This window comes from Miniopterus natalensis, chromosome 5 (genome assembly GCF_054644295.1).
Source record: "Miniopterus natalensis isolate mMinNat1 chromosome 5, mMinNat1.hap1, whole genome shotgun sequence".
Lineage (NCBI taxonomy): Eukaryota > Metazoa > Chordata > Mammalia > Chiroptera > Miniopteridae > Miniopterus > Miniopterus natalensis.
Genome location: NC_142085.1, coordinates 31433481 through 31449994, shown reverse-complemented (window position 1 = coordinate 31449994; position 16514 = coordinate 31433481). Strand labels below are relative to the sequence as shown.

The window sequence follows — 16514 nt, the reverse complement described above, 5'->3', positions numbered from 1 at the left end:
TACAACTAGTGTAACGAAAGCAGTGATAAAAATAAACTCCCAGCGAACAAAAGTCCTGGACCAGGTGGTTTCACAGGTGAATTTTATCAAACATTCAAAGAAGAACTAACACCTATTCTTCTCACAGTATTCCAAAAAATGCAAGAGGAGAGAAGACTTCCAAGCTGATTTTAAAAGAGCAGCATTATCCTAATTCCAAAACGAGATAAAGGCACTACAAAGAAAAAATTATATACGCCAATGTCCTTGGTGAACATAGATGCAACAACCAGCAACAAAATATCAGCAAGCCAGATGCAAGAGTATATCGAAAAGATCATACACAATGGTCAAACCAGATTTCTTCCGGGGATGTAAGGTTGGTACAATATTCACAAATCAATAAATATGATACAACACACAAACAAAATGAAGGACAATAATCATATGACCATATCAATAGTGGCAGAAAAAGCATTCGAGAAAATCCAGCACCCATATGATAAAAAATCTCAGCAAAATGGAAATAGAGGAAACATACCATAAAAAGGGCCATATATGACAAACCCATAGTCAACAACATACTCAACGGGCAAAAACTAAAAGCATTTCCCTTAAAACTGGGAACAAGATAGGGATGTCCACTTTCACCACTCTCATTGACCATAGCACTGGAAGTTCAGGCCACAACAATCAGACAAGAAGAACTACAAAGTATCCAAATTGGAAAGGAGGAAGTAAAACTGTCATTATTTGCAAATGACATGATACTATCTATAGAAAACCCTAAAGACTCAATGTCCTTACTTTTAATCACATCTGCAAAGTCCCTTTTGATGTGTAACATAACATATTAACAGGTTCTGGGGATTAGGATGTAAACATCTTTGGGGGCCATTATTCTGTTTACCATACAGGGACTGACAACCTGTATGGACCAGGAGACCAACCTGGTCTGCTACCTATTGTTGTAAATAAAATTTATTGCAGAGTCGCACCTATTTGTTTTCATATTGTCTATGGCTGCTTTCACACTACAACAGCATAGAAGAAGAGATGGGACAGAGATGACTATGGCTTGCACAGACCTAAAATACCTCCTATCTGACTTTTAACTGAAAATATTTGCTGAGCCTTGCTTCAACAATAGCACAGTTGTTCTAAGGTCTTTTTGAAGAATATTAGCTATATATCATGAATGAAAAGAAATTGAATTTGAAATGTAATTGAGAAGAATGCTTACTGAAATTCAGAATTTAGGGTACACCTCCCCCAGAACTGTGTAGAAAACAATTCTATCTCAGTTTCAGCTGTTGGCAGAGCCATCAACCTGCTTGTCTAGTTAGCATTTCATGACTCGGCTATAAAAATGATCAAGAGCTTTGTGCAGGCAAAGTATCAGAAATCTCTTCCACATGGACAAAATCAAGGGTTGAAAAGTAATTTAAAAAGTAAAGGGACACAAATATCCTTTGTAGAAATTATAGATGCATATACTGGACTTTAAGCTTTACCAAGTGATTTTTAATTTCTTAGGTTGTTATCAGCCTTTGACATTCAAGAAAATATTCACTGATGGATGTTGGAATCTCTTTTCATTGTTTCTCATGCTTATCTAATGTTAACAAGCCTGTTCATTACAGTTTTCCATTGTGTTTTCCACTATTATTTACAAAGGCCATGACTCATGATTAATTTTAGTTTATGCATATAAAACAGAGTCCTTATTTTGTTAGATTGATACTATTAGTATGCAAGCAAATATGGCAAAGCAACAACAACACCTACAAGTCGAAATTCCCATGAGATATTTTATGAATATGACCAATTTGAGGACTACAAATAGACCTGGTGCATTTTTTCAGTCTTGAAAGATAGCAGTATCACCCTACCTAGACCATGCAAGTTGTTGCTCAGAGGAAGAAATAAAAAGAATGGCAAGATTACATTGCAGAGAATGCAGGCTGGCACAGTCTGATCTATCCTTCCACTAGAAATGGAACTACAGCCCAGCCGGGCATGGCTCAGCGGTTGAGCATCAACCTAGGATCCAGGCGATCGGGGTTCGATTCCCCGCCAGGGCACGTGCCCGGGTTGCTGGCTCGGTCCCCAGTCGGGGGCGTGCAGGAGGCGGCCGATCAATGACTCTCTCATCATTGATGTTTCTCTCTCTCTCTCCCTCTCCTTGCCTCTCTCTGAAATCAATAAAGATTTATTTAAAAAAAAAAAAGAAGAAATGGAACTATAGAAAGACTTTTTATTTGGAAAAATAATGATATTACGGCTTGCAAAGTTAATAAAGCATAAGATTCCTAAAATGCATGTATTTTCTTATTATTCGAACTCTTTTTAAAGATATGGATGCTATCCACCTTAAAAAGTCACAGCAGGCTCAGACCTGTCAAACCCAAGGAATCCTAATGGTGGGTATGTGTACATGTGCATGTGTATATGTATGTGTGTGTACATATAGGTCCATTCTAGTATACATATTTAGGTCTCAATAATTACTTTCAATAAAATTATTAAATTTCCTTATGCATTAGAGAGTCTAACAATATCAAATAGTATAAATGTCACACTGAAGAAACCTTAAGTAATAAGAAAAACAAAATGCTTTTTCTGGGCAAAGCAAAATTGTTATTTCTTCAAAGCAATCAGTTGCTATACCTAAGAACTAAGGCCACAAACCCTGATCTCTAGGTCACAATAATAAAGCCATAAGCCAAAAAAAAAAAAAAGAATTAATAATAGTATACGGCTTGTTAATGATTTATGAGCTGGTTAAAACTTCAATTGGCTTGGCCAAATACAATTTGGAATTTCAAAATTGCACATGCTAGTACCTATTTCTACCAGTTCTCAAGGGACTTAATATATTTAAATATTTAATATATTTAAATACTTTAAATGGTATTTGTTAAAAAGCTTTTTAAAAGAACGTATTTCATTTGGAAAATTTTAACAGGTTTTTCCCTAGACTCATTATAACTATTAATTCCCATTCTTCATTTTTTCTCACATGATATATGAAACAGATATATTTTGCAAGTCACCCTTTTCTGATCTAAGAAAAGAGTAGGAGATACTTTTTGTTAACTCTCACCTGGGGATATTTTTTCCATTGTTTTTTCAGAGGGAATGGAAGGAAAGGAGGGCGGGGGAGGGGGAGAGAGAGAAATGGCAACTGGCTCACCATCTGTATATGCCTGGAGCCCGGGATCAAACCCCAACCCGGGTATGTGCCCTCACAGGGAATCAAACCCGCAACTCTTCGGTACACAGGCTGATGTTCAACCAACTGAGCCACTCCATCCGGACTATTGTTTATATTATTTATTTGCAAGTTTATTCTTGTTCTTTGCTTCTTTTACTCTTGGAAAGGTGTATACCTTTTTTACTTGAGATTTTATAAAAACGTTTAACATGGTATAAAATATTTTGTTTGCCAAAATGTTGAAAATTAATTTTCTCAGTTTTTCATTTATCTTTAAATGTTATAATTTTTTTGTTTTGTCATTATATTTTATTAGTCTTAAAATTGTATGTAGTAAAGGTGTTCTTTTTACGTCATAATCTTTGCTTTTGGTGTGGAATCCTGAAAAATGTATGATTATTTGCCCATGTATTTTCCTAGCATTCTTTTTTTAAAAAAATATATCTTTATTGACTTCAGAGAGAGGAAAGGAGGGGGGGCAGAGAGAGAGAGAGAGAGAAAGAGAGGGAAACATCAGTGATGAGAGAGGCATTGATCAACTGCCTCCTGCATGCCCTGCACTGGGGATCGAGCCAGGAATGTGCCCCAACCAGGAATCCAGCCACGATCTCCTAGATCACAGGTCTCCGGCCGGCTGCATTCTTGTAATTCTTATCCCCAGGCTGCCACACTACAAAAGTTTGTAGGGCACTGTTCTTACATCATGCCATATTATTGCTTCCAAATATTACTGTCTCTAGAAGTTACATTAATGTATAGTAAGTATTTGGGTTACTTAATTTTTTCAAGTAATTAAGCAGTTGTCCAAATGCAAAAATTAAATAATTATTTTCACCATCGATACGATTTCTGCATCATATACTAACTTGGTTTCTGAACTTTCTATTTTGTCCATTGATTTATTTATTCTTGAGTCAGGAATATATATTAATATCTGGCTGGACAGGTTCCCTTAGTGTTATTCTTTTTCAGCATTTCTTCTCTTTTTATTAGTCATTCCTTAAAAAGAACTTGATAGTCATATGGTCAAGCTCTAAAATACAGGGCGGGGCAAAAGTAGGTTTACAGTTGTGAATATGTGAAACACAGAGTTTATTCTTGTATTATTACTTAATAATTATTGCATTATTTTCCATATGAACAACTGTAAACCTACTTTTGGCCCACCCTGTATTAAATCTAGGTACTTACACTGCAGTCTCCTATACCTCATAGTGAGACAGGTACTTATTCATCACAATCTCCCCCATTGCCTAGATCAGAGTCCAAAAAAAATGTGTACACTGATAAACAATTTACTATTATCTCAGATAAACAGAAGAAAATTTTACCATGAACAAAAGTGTAAAATAATAGGGCATTTAATTTCTACAAATACATATCTTTATCATAAATTGCAGCTCTGGAAAGCCTAGAAAAATGTGTTCTGGTCTTATTGGTCAAAGTATGGCTGTTAATATTCTTTAAAATATAAATTATACAAGCAAGTGAATAATACTTACATTAGACAGATGAGCTAGTTCTATTTCCAGGAACGAATCAGTTGTTTTGGGTTCAGGCCTTATTGTAACCACGATGATTTTGGAATTAACGACAGTATAATTTCTGAAACAGAGCAATAATGATTAAAAGGAGAAAGAATTGATGACAAATATAAATTACTACTGCTCAGTACATGTTGGAGTAGCACGTTAAATAAATGTATCCTAAGGGGAAAAAAATAAGGCACATAGATTTAAAACATGATAGTAAAGTACTATTCATGGAAAGGACAGTTCATTTTTTGTTATAAACAAACACTAGAACATTTTTGTAATTGGAAGCTATTGCTGACTGCTACCATTTTAGATGCAGGAAAGATGAGAAAGCAATAGCACTGACAAGCCTTCGATTACTTAAATCTGATTCACCCATGAGGGAGATGGATTGTGAATTTAAACTTTCAGGAAATCTTTAAATGAATATAATCAATTGATCTCAAGGTGCACCAAACAGTTTTTTTCTCCATGAGACCAAATTTTCTTCTTGCAAAATGCTGTCTTGGCATTTAAGATTATCTCAAAATTCATTAAGATGAATTTGTGGAATAGCATAAAAGCAAAGAGTTTAAATATAAATAAATGCTGTTGATAATTACTGACCATCATTCACTTGAGCAACGGAGATTTACAGGCCACTACTTCATCTCAATATGTTCAAAGTAAGGAGCATATTTGCCTTTCAAGGTATCTTACTAAGTACAGTTCACTCACAAGGAAGTTTTAAAGATAATTGTATTTATAGGCTACAAAAATTATATATAAATATAAACATATAAAGCTGAACCAATTCTTTCTTACACATGCAGATTTTCATCCAACATTTAAAAAATAATATACATCCACTATTATTTAGGAATTTAAAGAATTCACTGTACTTTTAGCTTTTGAAGAAGTATTATTTTTTATGAAGAAATGTATATATTGAATGAATATATATAAATATATAGGATATATATATAATATATATATAATATATAATTTTTTTTCATCCCTCCTTTTCTACTTGATATAAAACACCTGCTTTTCTATAGAGCATGTACTATACTGGGGAATTCAAAACAGTCTTCAAAGACAAAGTCATTTACTTTTTTTCCTCTTTTTTGTTGTTTAGGGCATTATTTACAGATAATATAATTCATCAATTTTAAGTGGGCAGTGTAATGCTTTTGGTAATTGTACATTACCATGTAGGCACCGCCAAATCAAGACAGACAACGGCTCCTTCACCCTCATCTGTTTCCTTGAGCCTCAGCACTTGATCCCCCCCCCACTCCATGGTTCCAGTATTTCATTTAATACTAAATGAGTCAATCAGTGGTAAGGTTCACTGAGAAGGATATGATAGTATACAGATATTTTGTATTATTTATTTTTATTTTTTTATTTTTATTTTTAAATATATCTTTATTGATTTCAAAGAGAGGAAAGGAAAGGGAGAGAGAGAGATAGAAACATCAATGATGAGAGAGTCATTGATCGAGCCCGCAACCCGGGCATGTGCCCTGACTGGGAATCGAACCCTGATCGCCTGGATCCTAGGTCGATGCTCAACCGCTGAGCCACGCCCGGCCGGGCAGATATTTTGTATTATTTAAAAGGTTGCATCAGTTGATCATTTACCAAAAAACAACAACCCAGAAATTTATACATTTGTCAAGATAGTTATGAAGTTCTCACTGTGTGTGTAAACAGGTAGGGATTTTGACCCTGGGAAACTGGGTTGAAGAAAGCAAGATAAAGATAAGTAGCTAAGATAACAGGACATGTTACCCTGCGTCAGGTTCATCAGCTACTCGCCTGGCCTGAGGGAGATGGTCCCTAGAGGATGGAGCCTGCCTATGGCTTTTGTTTTGCCTGTGTGTATGAGTGTGTGTATAGGTGCATGTGTGTTTTGTGTGTGTTAACTTATTTAGAATACAATGGCTAAAGGATGCATGCCAACATATTTATGGAAGTAGATGTTCTCATCATATTTATGTGAGCACCCACTCACCCTGTGCTACCAGCACATACTTATTTCTGCCATGCATCCATTAATGCTATGGTATACCCCCTTCCACAAGAGGACAAAATTTGTATCTAGCATGTATATACCCTCATTTGCATTATGGTTGGCACATTTTAGTACTAACATATTTTTGAATGTCTTATTAAATAAACACATACTAAAAATCAAACTTTTGATCCAATTGATTTAAAATATAATTACACTACCATGGTATTAAAATGCTTAATGAAAGAAAACTAAGCAAATGTACATTGTGCAATGGCTCCCTTTTTAAAAAGTGTACAGTGTTCAAAATTAGCTTTAATTTATTCCATCAATTTAGTGTAATTTGCATAAGTGAATAGCTGGCTCCTTATGTCAGGCTTTGTGATCTACTAATGCTTCCTGGCTGGGTCCACATTTGTATTCATTGCTAGGAAAGCAGATCTTACAGCCAAATAGATTTCATGACTAGAGTAATAAAAGGTCTTTCCTGTCCTTAAAATTTGTGTTTCTTGGTATCTATGACATTTAAAAATGGGTAGAGTTATTCACTCAAAGAAGACCTAAGTTACTGTTCATATTTTTAAAAAAGGCTTTCGGTACTTAGGGACCTATGAAGCCTGTCTCAAAGAAAGTAAAAATGTGATTATAAAATGCAATACAGCTGTTTACAAGAGATTCACATTAGGTATAAGGACATACACAGGCTGAAAATGAAAGATGGAAAACAATATTCTATGCAAATGGTGACCAAAATAGAGCAAGGATGGCCATATTATAGCAGACAAAATAGATGTTAAGTAAAAAACTATAATAAGAGACTATTAAGAACATTATAAAATAATAAAAGGGTCAATTCTCCAGGTAGATATAACAATTATAAACATATATGTACCTAACAGTAGAGGACCCAGATATATAAGGTAAACACTGACAAACTTAAGAGAGAGACAGTAACACAATAATAGTAGAATATTTCAATACCATATCCCACTTAATAATGACTAGATTAACCAGATAGTAGAAATAAGGGAACAGAAACTTGAACAACCCTATAGGCCACTTGGAATAACAGACTTATACATAATATTCCATCCAACAGCAGCAGAATATACGTTTTTTTCAGAATAGAGCATTCTCCAGGGTAGATCACAGGTGAGGCCATTAAAAGGTCTTAATAAATATAAGATGATTGAAACCATATCAAGTTTCTTTTCTGACCACAGTGGAATGAAACTGGAAATCAAAGTAAAACTGTAAAATTCACAGATATGTGGATATTAAACAATACACTCTTGAACAGTCAATGGGCCAAAAAACAAATCACAAAGGAAATTTTAAAAAAATTAACAAATGAAAATAAAGACACAACATACCAAAACATATGGAATGCAACAATAACAGTGTGAAGACTGAAATATATAGGATTAAATGCCTCCACTTGATAAGAAAAAAAGAGCTCAAATTATCAATCTAACTTTATATTGCGAGGAACTAGAAAAAGAACAAACTAAACACAGAGTTAACAGAAAGAAGGAAATAATAAAGATTAGAGCATAAATAAATGAAATAGAGAAGAGAAAAACAATAGAAAACTTCAAACTTAAGAACTGGCTGTTTAAAGAAAATCAGCGAATTTAATAATCTCTTAGCTAGACTAATAAAAAAAGGGAGAAAACTCAAATAACAAAAATCAGAAACAAAGAGGAGACATTACAACTGATGCTACAGAAATAAACAGGATTATAAGGGACTACTATGAACAACTATATGACAAGAAACGGAATAACTTAAAAAAAGTGGATAAATTCCTGTAAACATGAAATCTACCAAGACTGATTCATGAAGAAATAAACAGTATCTAACAGACATAAAGAGTACCATTGAATCAGTAATCAAAACCACCCAGTAACAACCAAAAGAGGCCAGGATCAAACAAATTCACTGAAGAATTCCACCAAACATGTAAAAAGATAATTTCTCCTCAAAGTCTTCCAAGACATTGAAGGGGAGGGAAGAATTAAAAACTCATTTTATGAGACCAGCATTTTACCCTGATACGATAATCAGATAAAGATATCACAAGAAATGAACACTATAGGCCTATATTCCTAGTGTATATTGATGCAAAAATTCCAAACATAATATCAAATTCAACAACACATTAAAAAGATCACATACCATGACCAAGTGATGTATCACTGAGATGCAAGGATGGTTCAACATATAAAAATCAGTCAATGTAATATACTACATTAACAGAATGAAGAACAAAAACTACATGATCACCTCAATTGATGCAGAAAAAGCTGTAAGAATTAATATTCTTATGATAAAAATCTCTCAACAAATTAGGTATAGAAGGAAAGTACCAAAACATAATAAAGACCACATATGAAAAATCCACAGCTATCATCGTACTCAATGGTGAAAAACCAAGTGTTCACTGCAAGATCAGGAACAAGGCAAGGATGTCATCAATTGCTACTTCTATTCAATACAGTACTGAGATTCCTAACAAAAGCAATTAGGCAAGAAAGAGATATGAAGAGCAAACAAATTGGACAGAAAGAAGAAAATTATCTCTTTGCAAATGGAATGAACTTATATGTAGAAAACCCTAAAGATTTCACACAAAAAAATGTTAAAACTAATAAATTTGGCAAAATTACAGGATACAACATCAACACACAAAAATAAATTGGAATTCTATACACTAACAATGAGTAATCCAAAAAGGAAATTTTAAAACTCCCATTTACAATAGCATCAAACGCAATACACTACTTAGCAGTGAACTTAAGCAAAGAAGTGAAAAACCCATACACTGAAAACAAAAAAATATTGCTGACAAAAAAATCAAACAAAGCACAAATAAATGCAAAGATATCCCAAAGAGAATTTCTCCTCAAAGGAGTACAGAGTTTCAATTTTGCAAAATGAAATATTTCTAGAGATCTGTTGCACAAAAAGGTGCATATAGTGAATACTACCATTCTGTACATTTAAAAGTAGTTAAGAGGGTAAATTTCATGTTTTTTACCACATTAAAAAAATGCAATGCAGCATTACAGAAGATACATCCATGGAGGGGATTATGGAACTAATTGTTCAAATAAAGTATAGCCAGATAAGATACTGTAAAAAGATATTGTTTAATGAAAATTATTCAAATTAGTGTAGCTTCTTTCCATTTTTAGACTATATAGTTCATGTAACTTCTAAACGGAGAATTTTCCTAATTGTTTTAAACAAGCCCCTATCCAATTTTAATTAAAACAAAATAAAACAGATGATTTCATATATATTCTAGGAACTGGGGACTTCATCAAAATTATTAAGTTATATACATTTGTCTTTAAAACTAAAATGGGCTCATAGCTGCTAAAGCGTAGGGTTGGGCTAACAGAGCATTGAAAACTAAATAGAATTTCAAGTTAGATTTGCTAAATGTTAACATTTAAAACCACAAAGAAGCTAAGTAATCGGATTTAAATTCACTTTTACAATGTATCACTAGACTGCCTGGTGTGGCTCAATTGGCTGAGAGTTGTCCTATGCACCAGGAGGTCACTGGTTCTGTCCTCAGCTTGATCCCCAGTGGTGGCCATGCAGGAGGCACCTGATGGATGCTACACTCTCACATTGATGTTTCTCTCTCTCTCTCCTTTCCCCTCTCTCTAAAAATCAATAAACTATTCTTTTAAAAAAGGTATGACTAAATTAAACTCAGATTTTTGTAAATGATATACTGCTATGTGATATCACAATATTTCAAAGCATTGGTCATGCAAATGTGTTATCTCCGTGGATGATTTTAATTTCCTCATTATAGGACATTATAAAAAGATACAGAACATCATGAAACTACAGTATTTCATGGCAAGCTCAGAATGAAGACCGAAGGATCAAATGTTAGAGCCTAAAACTGAAGAGCAGGTGCTCTTGAGAGAATTGACTACTTTAGGCTGATTGCCTTCAGAACTTACTGGTATGAAAGTGATTAGGTTTTCATTTCTTTATTATTTCCAATATTATTTAGTTCCATTGCTTTCCTGATTGCTTTTAATTCCTATAATATTGGAAACTCAAATGAATTCTATTTCCTAAATATAAAAAAAAAGCAGCATGATTTATCTTCATTAGGTTGGCGCACTTGACAGCAAATTCATGTGATTTTGCATTATCGAAATTTGTTCCTTTTTAAAAGATAATTTTCAAACAACCACTGGCTTATGAGAATGTTGTTGTTTTTTGTTCAGCTCTATTTTTCCTGGCATTTTAATAATAGCGGAATTTGCATATAATTTTAATTAGATCCTTCATAATATCCTGAACGTTAATAGCTATATTAAAGTGCTTATTATTTTTTAACAGGATTATATCTTTTATATGTCATCCTACAAGGAGAACTACACATTGGTCCTATACTCAAAAGTATTGCAATTTTCCTACAAAACTGAAACCTGACTTTATTAAATGAGTCAGAAAGTGGACTGTTTACAATTGTTTCTTGAACTCTTTGACCTGAGTGTATGCTTGGATGCACCTTTTTTTCCTTAGAGAAAATTTCCATAAAATCAATTTTTAGAAGAGGTATTTCTGTATCAATGACAATGGACTTTTAAAGAATCTTGATATTGTCAAATTGTCCTATTAAAAGTTTATTACAGTTTAAAATCCTCAGCAGCAGTTGAAGTATTCACCAGGTTATGAATGGTTGATAGTTCCTTGACATGAGTGGGGCCTGTGTGTAGGTGGCCTCGCCTCCCCCTAAGCACTCTCTGACCGAGGCTGGCTAGCCTTCATCTGTCAGGCCCAAAAGTGATACAGAGGGAGTGGGAAGAGTGACAGCCTCTGGCCTTAGCGTCAATAGCCTGAGTTGGGGCCACCAAGGGGACCCCAAGTCTCCTTGAGCCTGCCAATGCATATCTACCTTCTTGTGGGCCTTACAAGATTTTCTGCAGGAGATACATGGGTGTTCAAACAAATATAGAGGTTCATGGCCGTACTGCCTAAAAGGAATGGATATTAGCCACATAGAAGAAGCAAAACAGTGGGAGAGTCTTGGGTTTGGCAGACAGAAGCCTTGAGTTGGATTAGAATTCAGTCACCTACCAGACATATAAGCTTGGGCAGGTCACTGAAGCAATAAGGAGCTCAGTTATCTCATCTGTAAAATTAGAGTTCTGGAGGGTATTAACCTTTAGAGGGCCTTTCAGCATTAACATCCATTGGTTCTATGCCTTATAACTCTAAGAAATTATTCTGAAGAATAAAAGTGGGAGGCTAAGAATAGCGCATATTTAGTTTGGACTCAAGTAGAACATATTTCATACATTGGAAGAGATAATTTGAATGTGCTTTATTATAAAAGGGAAGACAGTGAAACAGTAAAATAAAAATTGCAGCTCTGGAAGAATAGCTAAATGCGTATTAGGGCAAGAGAAGAAAAGAAATATTTAAATAAAAGAGTCAACATACAGTTATTTCTGTCTTTGTATGAAGAAAACTTTCTAAATTATATCTTTTCAAAACATTATGTGAAGTTCTTCTTCCTAGTCCCCACGAGGAAAATTATGCAAAGTATTGTTTTGAAAATGAGAATATCAAAATATAAAATCTCTGGAAACTTAACAGCAACCCTAACATTATTCTGTGGATGGGAAAGTTGGCTGCAAAAGCTTCAACAGATAATTAGGAAAATGATCACTGTGGAAGACATGTTATGAAAATTTGGTAAATAATAAGTAAACATAGAGCAAATTTGTATATATTTTAAAAATTTGAATGAGAAGATATTTCCTATTGGGTTCAACTCAGTCAAATTTATTCATTCATTCATTCATTCATTTTAATCTTTTTATTGATTTCAGAGAGAGGAAGGGAGAGGGGGAGAGAGATAGAAACATCAGTGATGAGAATAATTGATTGATAGTCTCCTGCACGCCCCTATTGGGGATGGAGCCTGCAAACCCGGCCTGTGCCCTGAGAGGGAATTGAAAGGTGACCTCTTGGTTCATAGGTCAATGCTCATCCACTGAGCCATGCTGGCCAGGCCAACTCAGTCAAATTTATACAATAAGCAACAAGATATATGTATTTTAGTCCCGTGTTCCTAATATATTTTTATAGCTTAAACACCAAATTTCTAAGTATCTTATTTTTAAAAATGGCTCATATGGGATATCCTATCATGTAAGATAATTATCCCAGTAAACATTTCTTGGACCTTTATTATTTATTAAGCATTGTTCTGGGGGTTTAGACCTTACAGGAGATTTAAAAGAATTAAGATATTAAGGTTAGCAGGTTTGCTGCTTAGGAAATGTTTGTTAAGTGACTATAAAACAAGACATCACCCTTGTCTGTGAAAAGACTTAATTTTATTTAGTAGGTCTATATTTGGTATGATTATTCACGAAACTTTCTGAAACAATATTCTGAAAAGGAGAAATAACAAGCCTAAAAATGCTCCCTTATATTATTCTACTGCACAAAATAAAAGAAAATGAGAAATAAATGCTAGTATTTCATTTTTCAAATAGTACTTAAACCTTTCATTTTGAGCATTCTATTGCCATATATCTGGTCAATGAATCTAAATGTGAATATTGTTTTCCCATAGTCATTGACTTAATTATTTTGTACATAGAAAGTATGAGTAGGTATACATATCTATAATTCTTATTCAAAGGTTATTACAGACTTAAGCTAAAGAGTATGGTAGAAGTCCAAAATGTCAGAATTTTACTGTAATAAAGACAGGGAATTTTTGAGATTGAAAAAAACCTTTGAGTTCAACCCTGCAATTTCTTTATTAAAAAAGTAAGTGACTTGCCCAAAGGCTAATCTGAATCCCTTTGTATCACAGGTGATATTAGAGGATATTCAAGGATCCAAATGATTCCCTGCTCTATCCATGGAATCACCCACAATGCATCCATTAATCTACCCACCAGCTGTAATGACCACTGCCTCTGTCACGGTTTTTAAAAATGTTGAAACACTAAATAAATGTGTTGTTTTCTTTTTACAAAAGGCTGATATCCCTAGATAAATTTCCAATTCCCTTGGTTGTATAAATTTATGAAACTTGGAATGACCTGATTTCATTTGTGTAGGTGATTGAGCTCTATTGTGTAACACAAAACAAGATTCATCATAACTCAACTTTGTTAGTGAAGTAAGGAAATGAATTCACAATCTAAAGCATTTTATGGTGACTATTTTATTTGCATTCACTATACCCCTCAGCAGTAAATAGGGGGAAATGGCACATAGAGTGCTTCTATTTTTAAAGTTGAACTGAAGGCAGATGATTACTCAGTGAGAGGACAAGTTTATAAATTTTTTGTTATGTTAAGTTGAAATTAAAGCCCAAGTCATCTGATTCTAAGTATTGTCTAGATATCTTGAAAGATGAGCTTCACACAAATGAACTCTGTGGAAGTAAGTGTCTAACGTTGAGTTCCTGCGTACTTTTAACTTCAGCTCATTTCCCCTCAAATGAACAACACACAAAGACAGAGGCGGCACCGTTATAAATCAGTTTTATCTGTGAGTAGTTGTACATGTGTTTTAATAAAGCCAGTGAAAAAGTTGAGAGTGAACCTATTAGTTTTGAAAATCTGTTATGAGTAGAACAAAATCACACATAAACCTTTCAAATTCAGAAAGCCCAAATTCCGTCCAGAAAAGAGAGGTAAAGAAGGCTGAATTTCCCATAACTGTCTCTGTGGGTGAAAGAGGACCTGCACTGTCTCGAGTGGGACTCTTGATGACTCACCAACTATGTTAATAATTCGCTGTACGTAGACTTTCTCCAAAGAATTGCGACTACTCATTGCAGCTACAAAAACTTAGTTGCTTCCTTGGGAGGCTTTTTTCTGCTGGACTGAACTCTAATTGGTTTTATTTATTAGACCATTTGTTATGCCCCTGGTACAACTGTACACATCATTCACAACCTCTCCTTCCTAAAAACGTGAAGCTTTATTCATGAAGGTGTAAGAGCTTGCTGCAAATGGGGCTGTGTTGAACGGAAATATAACTTTGCCTCAGTCCGCCAAAAAGAGGCGTGGAGGAGACGGGTGATCATGAGTGGCAACATCACCATCCAAATAGAAGTGAATGATGTCTGTGAGATCAGGTAAAGTAGTTAAGACGGTAGAACAAATGAATGTTGGTAGAGTTACTATTTGTAATTGCTTCTTTTAATGACTGGAAGAAATGAACAGATTTCTTCCAAAAATAGTGCTTTAATTAAACAATAGCACTTTTTCTTAATGTAACTGTAATTGAGTATTTATTTAGAAACAAATTGAGATCTTGTGCAAATGAAGGTAAAAACATGTATTCCCAGTCATCATGACACTCTTTTAATTTCATGCAATGTTGATGAACAGTACCATTAAGTAAAAATAAATAGAAAAGACATTAATTTTAAAACAACCCATTCTGTTATAGGGACTTGAGGTTTTTCCTTTTTTTTTCTCTCAGGCTTAAGGCAAGTCATGATTAGTTACAAAATAATTGTAGGGCTACATTAAAGACCAAAACAGTCTTTTCTAGTTGTTCTGAAGTGCATAATATGCTAATAAGCTGTTCATTAAGTTGGTATTTTCTATTTCATTTAAGAAACAGTCCTTTGTATTACCAAAGCTTGTTTCACTATTTTCACAGATTGAGCTACAACCATATAATTTTTGAATAATTTACAAAGGTTACAACAGCTTATAACTTTGCAGCTTACCTCAGAGTGGGCAAAATTAGATCTAAGTTTTTGTACAGGACCGCTCCGAGAACAAATACCGATGATTCATCTAATTCTAGGAAGAATGAGATTTGAAAATATTAGCAAAACAGCAAGAAAAACACTATGTCTTACAGAACTTAAATCTACTGATTACAAGGGGATTCCATGACTTGCTGATGCAAGGCTAGAAGAGATGCCTTCCCAACCATGAATGGGCAGGCGATCCCCCCCACTCTACACATTAACCGAAGCTCTAAAAGATGTGTTGTCAGTGGTTTGTGTCAGAAAGTAACCGTCCATCAGGTTAAGATAAGAAGCTCCTTCAGTTGCAGCTAGTGAGTTTAAACACCCAAAGCTATGGGGAAAGACAGCCAATTCTCCTTTTGCAGCTCTAAGTCATGTGATCAAAATTTCCGAGGTAAAAGTTAAGATCACAATGTCACTGTTGAAAATAGACATTAATTTTAAAGACTAATGAAGATGTTCTTAAAATTTAACGTTTTCTTACATTTGTTTTTATATACCAAAACAATATCTTCAAACCAAAGCAAATGTGAGGAGGAAGAAATAAAAATTACTTTGCATGGAAAATGCAACACGTTTTCATTACCTAAAGTTAAAACATTAGGCCACAGGCTTTACCCTGGGAGAAGACTGTTGATACTGAAATTTGATCATGTCAAGAGTAGTTCTATAATCTGTATTTGTGTTTTTTTCCATTTTAATAGATCCTTTGCTTCAGTAAATTCATAGATTTAAAGACCAAATAAATATGTTTCCTATATATACAAAATTAGTTTATTTTAGTTTAGAGACTGTTTCTAAATATATGGAGGTTTATGTCTAGGCTTTTATTTTGTAAACTTTTATTTTTTTTAATATTTACCTTTTCATTAATTTTCCTTAGGTTCTATGGAATACTATACTTGGAGTCCTGTTTAAGAATATATTTTTTTAATAAATTTTTATTGAATTTATTAGGATGACATTGGTTAATAAAACTATACAGGTTTCAAGCATACAACTCTA

General features: G+C 34.0%; 1 protein-coding gene across 1 annotated transcript in view; it reads right to left on the bottom strand.

The window, feature by feature from the left end:
* The window catches only part of ADGRB3 (adhesion G protein-coupled receptor B3), a 626535-nt gene that overhangs the window by 273372 nt on the left and 336649 nt on the right, over positions 1 to 16514 (bottom strand). The window contains exons 15-16 of the mRNA XM_016195549.2: positions 15483 to 15558; positions 4699 to 4801 (exon numbers count right to left, since the gene is read on the bottom strand). Of these exons, the coding sequence (XP_016051035.1) occupies positions 4699 to 4801; positions 15483 to 15558 (179 nt within the window). The remainder of the gene's footprint in view (positions 1 to 4698; positions 4802 to 15482; positions 15559 to 16514) is intronic.